The sequence below is a fragment of the Trichechus manatus genome, unplaced genomic scaffold (genome assembly GCF_000243295.1).
Source record: "Trichechus manatus latirostris isolate Lorelei unplaced genomic scaffold, TriManLat1.0 scaffold00053, whole genome shotgun sequence".
Taxonomy (NCBI): Eukaryota; Metazoa; Chordata; class Mammalia; order Sirenia; family Trichechidae; genus Trichechus; species Trichechus manatus.
The window spans coordinates 2,786,025-2,795,701 of record NW_004443989.1 but is presented as its reverse complement, the minus strand read 5'-3'; the positions used below and the strand labels follow the sequence as shown (position 1 = coordinate 2,795,701).

General features: G+C 44.0%; 1 protein-coding gene and 1 long non-coding RNA gene across 2 annotated transcripts; one reads left to right on the top strand and one right to left on the bottom strand.

The window, feature by feature from the left end:
• The first annotated feature begins 10 nt into the window (after positions 1-10).
• On the top strand, positions 11-3,966 carry MAF (MAF bZIP transcription factor). Its single transcript, XM_004377778.2, has 2 exons — positions 11-351; positions 3,843-3,966. Exons 1-2 carry the CDS (start codon positions 38-40, stop codon positions 3,913-3,915), a joined length of 387 nt encoding a protein of 128 aa, XP_004377835.2. The 5' UTR covers positions 11-37; the 3' UTR covers positions 3,916-3,966.
• Positions 1,761-8,590, bottom strand: LOC111820853 (uncharacterized). The gene is made up of 2 exons (XR_002824345.1): positions 5,878-8,590; positions 1,761-4,045 (listed from the first exon to the last, which is right to left on the bottom strand). It is a non-coding gene; the product is annotated as an uncharacterized LOC111820853 (long non-coding RNA).
• Positions 8,591-9,677: the final 1,087 nt, after the last annotated feature.

The following is a 9,677-nucleotide window of genomic DNA, read 5'->3' as shown; positions in this document are numbered from 1 at the left end:
CTTCGACGACCGCTTCTCCGACGAGCAGCTGGTGACCATGTCGGTGCGCGAGCTGAACCGGCAGCTGCGCGGGGTCAGCAAGGAGGAGGTGATCCGGCTGAAGCAGAAGAGGCGGACCCTGAAAAACCGCGGCTATGCCCAGTCCTGCCGCTTCAAGAGGGTGCAGCAGAGACACGTCCTGGAGTCCGAGAAGAACCAGCTGCTGCAGCAGGTCGACCACCTCAAGCAGGAGATCTCCAGGCTGATGCGCGAGAGGGACGCGTACAAGGAGAAATACGAGAAGTTGGTGAGCAGCGGCTTCCGAGAAAACGGCTCCAGCAGCGACAACCCGTCCTCTCCCGAGTTTTTCATGTGAGTCTGACACGCGATCCCAGCTAGCCACATTGATAAGTGCTCCGTGGGGGTCCGACTCGGGTGTGGGCTTGCTATTTCCAGAGCCACGCTCGCCACCACCTCGCCCCCTCCCCTACTGAATTTGCCCCCCCTTTGCCCCCTACACACATACACACGCACACCCACGCACGCACACGCACACACACGCACGCGACCCTATCCTGAGTTTGTGGTGGTGGCTGTTTTGAGTTGGGGAGGGAGTGGGTGTCTGGCTCATGGATTGCCACACTGAAATTCTCCATAATTTGCTAGCTTGATTTTTTTTACACCCCCTCCCCCGGACTTGCACAATGTTCAAAGATCTCAGCAGAGTTCTTCGTGTGAAACATTACTCACCTTTGAAGCCTGCATCATTCACCTATATTTTTTCTTTTTCAGTTCGTGAACTGGTGTTCATTTTCTGTATGTGTGTTATTCTGTTTGGATTTTTTTTTTATTTTATTTTTTGGAGCTTGCTGTGTTGCCCCTTTTTCCCATCCTTCACCACCCACACCTCCTCCCCCTCCATCTCCTCCTAGATAAAAGGAAAATAAAAAGCAAAGGTTTTTTTTTTTTTTTTTTCTCCTCCTGAGTTCTTCATGTGAGATTGAGCTTGCAAAGGAAAAAAAAAATGTGAAACGTTATATAGACTTGCAGCGTGCTGAGTTCCATCGGGTTTTTTTTTTTTAGCATTGTTATGCTAAAATAGAAAGAAAAAAATATCCTCATGAACCTGCCACAATCAAGCTTGCATCAACCTTCTGGGTGTGACTTGTGAGTTTTGGCCTTAGGATGCCAAATCTGAGAGTTTAGTCTGTCATTTAAAAAAAAAAACAAAAAAACTCATTCTCATCTCATGCATTATTATGCTTGCTACTTTGTCTTAGCAACAATGAACTAAACTGTTTCAAAGACTTTATGGTAAAGAGACATTATATTAATAAAAAAAAAAAGCCTGCATGCTGGCCATGTATGGTATAATTATTTTTTTCTTTGTTTTTTTTTCCTTTTGGCTTGGAAATGGATGTTCAAAGACTTATGGCATGGTATTCATACTTTTGTTTTATTGCCTCATGACTTTTTTGAGTTCAGAACAAAAAAGTGCAACCCTAGAGCCTTCCTCCCATGAAAGTTTGCATCTGCTCCAAAACTGCTTTGAGCTACTCAGAAGTTCAGCCTCCCATTGTAAATGCACTGAGGCATCCCCTGTCAAAGATGCCAGAATGGGTTAAACATTTAACATGGCGAAATCAAAGAACTCTTAATGTTTTCTTTTTAATAAGAATGACACCCTACTTTGGGGACTAAAATTGTGCTGTTGCCTAAAGCAGTCTAAAATTTATTTTTAAAAAGAAAATCCACCCCGTTATTTTTGGTTTGTTTTATTATTATTATTAATTTTTTTTTTTTTTTGCTTTTGGTCATTGTCAAATACGGAATGCTATGGGTTTCTAGTATATAATTTAATTCTAGTTTTTAATAATCTGTTAGCTCAGTTAAAATGTATGCTACAGATAAAGGAATGTTATAGATAAATTTGGAAGAGTTAGGTCTGTTTAGCTGTAGATTTTTTAAAAGATTGGTGCACTCAATTGTTTACTGTTGTGATGTTAAGGGGGGTAGAGTTTGCAAGGGGACTGTTTAAAAAAAAGTAGCTTATACAGCATGTGCTTGCAACTTAAATATAAGTTGGGTATGTGTAGTCTTTGCTATATCACTGACTGTATTGAAAACCAAAGTATTAAAAGGGGAATCACCCTGTTTATATCTGTAGGGGTATTTTACATTCAAAATGTATGTTTTTTTTTTTCAAAATTAAAGTATTTGGGACTGAATTGCACTAAGATATAACCTGCAAGCATATAATACAAAAAAATGGCAAAACTGTTTAGAACGCTAATAAAATTTATGCAGTTATAAAAATGGCATTACTGCACAGTTTTAAGATGATGCAGATTTTTTTACAGTTGTATTGTGGTGCAGAACTGGATTTTCTGTAACTTAAAAAAAAAATCCACAGTTTTAAAGGCAATAATCAGTAAATGTTATTTTCAGGGACTGACATCCTGTCTTTACAAAAAAAAAAAAAATGAAAAGTAAATCTTACCACAATAAATATAAAAAAATCTTGTCAGTTACTTTTCTTTTACATATTTTGCTGTGCAAAATTGTTTTATATCTTGAGTTACTAACTAACCACGCGTGATGTTCCTATGTGCTTTTCTTTCATTTTCAATTCTGGTTATATCAAGAGAAAGAATAATCTACAATAATAAACTGCATTTTTTTTTTTTTTTTGATTCTGTACTCAGTTTCTTAGCGTACAGTTTAACTGGGTCCAACAATCGCATTCCAAGTGTAAACTGCATCCTTTCTCTCCAGGAGGAAAAGGGAGGAACTAATTCAGGGTGAAGCTTAGGCTGTTTTGTGAGGTGGGGAGGCTGGCCTTTTTTAGTAATTAGCAATATTTAATATAGTTGTAAATTAGGACCTCTCAATTTTTTTCCCCCCAAAGTTTTCGGTTTCCAAATGAGTTGAACCGTCATTGCCCTCTGGTGAAATAAACAGAGGAACTGGGCCTTCTCGATATCGCCCTAAGCTTCTGCTACAGAAGCACGCCCATCTAGATAGACATGAGAGAGTGAAATACAGCAAGCACATCAGAGCTGGCTGGGGCAAATACGCATTTAATGGTACAGATAAACAATTTTTGCCTTTTTGGCTACAATCGATTATTTTGCCTTCTTCCTTTACACACTGTGATTTTCTTGTTACCAAGGCCTGACGAGGTATAACATACACACTTTGGACAAATCAAAGTTGTGTGTTTTTTTTTTTTTAAAAAACTTTGTAGGTCACTTGTCTTAAATAGGAAAAAGAAAATCCACCCTCGCTTAGATATAACTCCAAGTACATATCTGGTTGTAACTGTGTTAGCAAATCGTATATCTCTGTGAACATTTAGTGGAGGGCTTCTGTACTTAGAGACAAGCTGGTAACGATTTCAGAGTGCTTCAGCCCCAGATATATAAGTAGAAAAATAATGCCTTTGTGGAATATATTCTGTGCTTTGATTTATTGATATTTACCCCAAAATTGGCTGTGCATGGGGGCTAACTAGATCATTGGGAAAGCCTTGAGTTGCCTTCACTAACAAGACTTCCAAGCATTGACCTATTTTAAAATGACACAAATCCATGCAACTAATGTTACAAATTCCTGCAGTTTACAGTTAGTCAGCTTCCCCTAGAATGCTAATAGGAATGTGAGACAAAGCCAGCACTGTCTTGAAAATATAGCCAAACGTGATGATTTTCTTTTTTTTTTTTTTTTTGGCTTTTTTTAAAAAAAAAAATAAAGATAATTTTGCAACGCTAAACGAAGGCCTTATTTTGAAGAAAACAGGTTGTGCTTGGTGCTGATGAGTTCTGGCCAGTTTATCATCTTGTCTTCCTTCCGCTTTTTCACAGAACCCGAAGACAGTGTACATACCCTCCACAGGCCGACCTTCCTTTCTGTGCCAGTTCGGATAATGGCTCCTGACTCCACACTTAATTTTCCTTAACCGAAGTCTTAATTGTAAACCTACGTCTGTGTGCTGGAAGTTAGCTGTCCTCTGCTTCAGAGATGTTTTCCCCCCTCTGATCACAGCTAGGAGATGCGTAGTCTCCCCCTGAAGAAACAGAAATGAAGAAATCACTTGTAAAAAGCTCAGTATCAGATGAAAAAAATTTAGGCAAACACATTCTCAAAATAAAAGTGGCATTCAGGACTCACATCTTGTAGCTGTTGCATGAGAAATAGGGCTTGTACTGAGGGAAAAATGCAGTTGTGCAACAATTAAGCATTTTGATAGGAAGCTACAAGGCAATTTAGTACTAATTAAACAGGTTTGGGCCCCATCACATTAGAAGGCAAAGTGGAGAAGTGCTGGCAAAAATGGGTTTTTAGTGGCTGGCTTTAAGAGAAGGTTAGAATAACCCCTGGTGAAAGGCATTTTGAGAAATAACGATTAGTAAAAACTTTGGAATGGAGTTTGAGTGGTGGACCAATAAATGCATGCTTTTTTACGAAGAAATCCTAAATCCTGCATAGATGCCATTCATTACAAATAAGTCTCTAAATTAAACAAAGAAATCGTATAAGAAAATCTAGCTTTCCCTTTACACCGATTTGAGTCTTTGTCTAAATAGTGTTAAAATTCCTTTCATTCCAGTTACAGAACTGAGCCCCCTCGCAAGTGGCGTCATCAGTGGGATACGCACATTTTGGAAGCCCCAGCAACGTGTACTTACCAGTGTGTTCACAAAGTGAAATTTATGTGAGAGCTGTACATTAAAAAATAGATTAGTATTATTAGTGGAGAACAGCTTACCTGACCCCTCTGTTCTGTCTCCTTTTAAAAGAAAAATTACTGTGTTAGAGAAGAAGGTGATTAAATGTATAACCTCCAGACTAATTAACCATGGCTCTTGTCTGAAGGTCTTAAATACAGATGCATAGGAAAGTGAACTCCTGGCTTCCGGCTTTACAATTTGCACAACTGCATAGGTATGATTTGTTTTCAACCTGTAATATTCGTTTTACAAATCCACTGAAATGACAAATTTATATATATATATGTGAAGGAAAGTTCCCGTAAGATAACAGTTAGTACTTTCAAAGCATATGTAGATGTGCACACTCTAAATAGTACTTTTTCATGCATCATTGTTTCTCTGGCAGATAATTTTACTGAGAAGAAAAAATATCAGACTCCCCCTCCCCAAACAGATGTCACCGGCAGAAGCTTTAGCTGAGCCTGAACATCCTGATTTTCTCATAGGCCCCAGATAGCATTGTTTTTATTAGTAATGTCAAACGTGTTCATTAATCAGATGTAGCTGTAAATGAAAACAGTGTGTGGCAAAATACAAAGTTAAATACACACCCTTGTGTGTGCTTTTTTTTATTTTTTTCCATTTTATGCTCCCAAGCACTCACAAAACCACCTCCCTTTAATTTCCGTGCTTCTTGCATGCTTCCTTGTTCAAAAAACCATGTAATAATTGTTTACAATGTATTTCACACAGGAATATATTGACACCAAATAAGCAGAGGTCCTACTTCCTGATCTCAGAGAGGAAATGATGTCTAGATATCAGATCTATCTGCTGCAATACCAGCACCCTCTGGGCCCCCTTTAAACACACGCATCCCACTGGTAACCAAACCCGTTGCCATCAAGTCGATTCTGACTCGTAGTGACCCTAGAGGACAGAGTAGAACTGCCCCATAGGATTTCCAAGGCTGGAATCCTTACAGAAGCAGACTGCCAAGTCTTTCTCCCTCAGAGCAGCTTGTGGGCTCGAACAGCTGACCTTTCGTGCTCTTAACCTCTGCATCACCAGGGCTCCTTCCCCAATGGCAAATGATCCATCTATTACTGAACCCATAATGCTCCTTCTGCCTTTACCCCTGTTTTTTTTTTTTTTTTAATTTAGTGTAATAATTCTAGATACTTACGTTCTCAATTGAACCTCCCCTTGCTCTTCCACCAGCTTTACTCCTGAAAGAGAGTGAGTAGTAGCCACCCTCACAAACATGGCACGCAGCTGTCTACGTCGCTGCATTCCCGACATTTCCTTGTCCAAATAACTGACGTTTCTTATGACACATTGGATGGTTCCCGAGTACACTGGAGGCTTTTGCTGTGGCTGCTGCTGTTGTTTATGTTCAGACTAACTTCCGTATTCACACATGCTAAGCTTTATGAAATGCGCTCCTCGGGTAGGCGAGGCCAATCAATGTATCTAAAAGTCTGCATCTCACACGGGTATCTCTATTTCTTGCCTGTCGGTAGTTAAAGACTGAGACAGGTTGGAAGACGAAAATAAGTGAGTGACAACCTTCAGCCGTCTGATTTCCCGATTTCTGTGCTAGTTAAAAAAAAAACACCACACAACCAAGCTCAGGCCTTCACTCTCCTAGAATAAACGTACAGTAAGGGGGGAATAGCAAGTCAGGCTCACCAGCTTCGGATTGCTGATTTGCGTATCTCCCCACTGAAAGTCACTTTCATTTAATTTTTTTAAAAAAATAATTTGGCCCTTCCTTTGAAGAAATCAATGTGTTAGTTTTTTGGGAAGCTTTATCTGCAGTGATAGGCTATCCCTTTAACCCCCTCTGATTATACCTCAGGATCCTGAATGAATACTGCAGGGTCCATGCTTCCCTTGCTGCTTGCAGGCAAATAAGAAAACTCCAGTCTGTCTCCACTCTTAGCCCATCCTCAATCTAAAACAGACGTCCCAGGGCCAAGGCAAGGCATACAGTGGTCACAAGGGAGGTGGACCAAGGACCAGCATGGAGAACCTGGATCTGCATGTTTGTTTTTGCCTTGTCGAAAAACAGCAGGGGCCTTAATCCACCTTCTGATACCACTGCTTTTTGATATAAATTTCCAAAATGCAGACATCAAACAGCCCCAGAAAAGGGGAATTCTGTTCAAGGGTTGCTCTGCCCCACTCCTGAACAAACCCAGCTCTGTCTGGCATTTTGCTCTAGTGGGGGTAGGAACAGGGTGAGAGAATTCCAGGCTCCCAGGCTGCCTCCTAATGGTTAGGGCATAAAGGAGGACAGTCCTCAGTCCTCGTGGCAGCATCTTCACCCTTTAGAGAGAAAACAAAAAACTAAAATCAGATTGCTCTGCCTGAAGGCGTAGCAGAACCCATGCTCCCCATTCCCTGCACTGGCTATAGGATGTGAGACGTGGGATTCAAGAGGGTGGTGAGGAGGCCTTCCAAGGCAAGATGGGGGAGACCAGTCCAGGGAATGAGCCCAGCTTCCAGCCTGAATGTCGCCTACCCACTGGCAAAGTCAGACCCAGGGGACACACAGGCCAGGTGCAAACCAGGGCTTTCTGATGCTCGTTCTTTAAAATACGTCCCCATGTGATTTCTTTTTGCAAACAATTTTAAGGAATTGTAGGGAACAAACCCAGATTTAGAGAGCTGAGGAAAGCGTCAGTGTTTTTACTTTTGAGTATTTATAAATACATCAAACTGTGGTTTTATGGTGATATTTTGGGCCAATCAGAGATACTATGCCAGTATTTATATGGCCACCTCAGTAGTTGTGTGTGTGTGTTTTTAATCACTAGAGATTTTTATTGTCTGATTTTGAAAGGCCTTTGTGTGTTTTCCGTAAGTTTTCCTAAAAAGGCTGACATAGGAAAAGCGTATCAACAGCACACAGAAATCAGATCTTTAGAGGAATGTGCCTCTCACTCAGTTGGACAGTTTTAAGAATATCACCCTTAAAACCCGGAACTCACAAAATACATTTTCCACAGAGAGGCTATGATTGGAATGCACACTTCCTTACCCAGATCATAAAGGATCCGACACTGAGCACCTCTTCTCCTGCTCAACAAAATTCATATCCTTTCCTGCCTTTTTTGTTAAATAACAACTTTCCCCACAATTTGGACTTGGGATTGCAAGATCACATTCTTCCCTTCATCCCTGATTTATCTTGGATCTTTAGTTACAATTAAAAAGGGGCATTAATTCAAGACGGGAGGATGAGGGAGGGGTGTCTGCGGAGTTTTGGGAAGAGGAGGGAGAAGAGAGGACATACATAGTTCTCATGTATCTGTCCCCACGCCCATCAGCCCGGCCCAGGCCAGGCCTGGGCGTGCGCTCCATAGCTGGGGTAGTTCTGAGTTTCTCTTTCTAAATATTTCGATCACCAACCTTGCCTCTTTCCAGGCTAAGGTTCCAAAGAGCAGTTTTGCTGGTGGCTGGTTCCACGGGGTCAGGAAACAAGGGAGGCTACAGCCTTATAGGACTGGGAGGAATGAAAGCTGCTGCTCTGAGAATCCCCAGCAAGGAAGACTGGGAAGGGAACCCTGGCCTGAAAAATCGGGGTGGGGTGTATGTACCCTTTTTGCAACCACAACTTGCCCTGATTCTAATTGACCTCATCAACATCTGGGGGCCTGCAGAAGTGGATTTCTGGACTACTCTGTGGGTTCTCCAGAAGCAAAGCAGGCCTGAGAATCCCAGGACAGCAGGCACCCCCAACTAGGCCCAGCCCAGCAGAGGAGAAGGAGCCAGTGTGCATAGGCTAGGAAGAGTATTACTAACAGAAACCAAACTTGGCTTATGACCCCGAGTCTCAGGGGGTCTCCAGGTTGCCCCCAGGGCCCCCACTTCCCACCAGGAAAGCTCTGTTGGCAGGGTGACTGACAAGCCACCTACACTCCCTGAGCTCACAATGGATTTGTAGAAACAATGGTGAGGTCCTTAGCACAGGGCCTCAGCCCCTTACCAAGTGACCCCCGTCTCATTTCTGCATTTTCCCCATAATTTCCGGCCCCCTTGCTCCCATGCCTGGTCACCCAGGGCCATCAGAGAGACACAGGGATCACTGCTCTCAGGCCAGAGGGCCATGGAAGCTGAAGCCCTGGACCCAATAAGTCACCCCTGCCCTGTTTTGTGACCTTCCCTGAGCAGACCTAGGCGAGGAGGGGGAGGAGGTCTGGGGAGCTGCCCAGCAGAAGAGCCAGGAGGTGGTTCAGGAATGTTGCTGGCAGGAGCTTCTGGTGGCAGGGGTCTTGAAGCCTGGAATGAAGGAGATGAAGGCAGGAAGGATGCTGAGGATGTCTCCTCCCCAACTTCCAAGCCCTGGGACACCCTACCTTCCGCCTCTGCCCCCTTCCTATATACCCCCGCTCTGCGGGGCCCAGGGGCTCTGGGAATCGCTGCGCTGGGCTCAGTGGCTGAAGCTGAGTGGGCCTGGGTGCGCTCGCCACTCTCTGGGGTCCCCTGGGTCGCCCTGGCCAGGCACGCGGCAGGTGCAGACTGACAGGAGGCCGGGACAGTGGGGGCGGGTCCGGCGGCTGCCAAAGGCCACGGGGACGTCCTGTGTGCTCGGCCGAAGGAGGTCAGCGCACTCCGGGAGGAGCGCCACGCGGCGCCCCTTGGAGATGCCCGAGACGCTGCTGGGCGCGCGGGGGCGCTCACAGCGGCCACACCCAGTGCGCCCCAGTCTCGGGGCCCACCCGGGAGCCCGCGCCCCTGCAGGGAGCTCGGATTTGCATTGAAATTTGGTTTAAGTTTTCCAAAAGGAGTGCCGTGGCCAAAGTGGAGCTGAAGTTCGGTGCTCCTGGGTGGGCGCAGAGAGGGAAGGAGCCGGATTCGGCCGTAGAAGGCTCCGCCCTTCACCTTGGGACCCCCTCCCCCCCTACCCACCCACCTACCGGAGAGCGGCTCTGGGAGCCTTCTGAGAAAAAGGGTAACGAACTCCCGGTCAGTTGATTT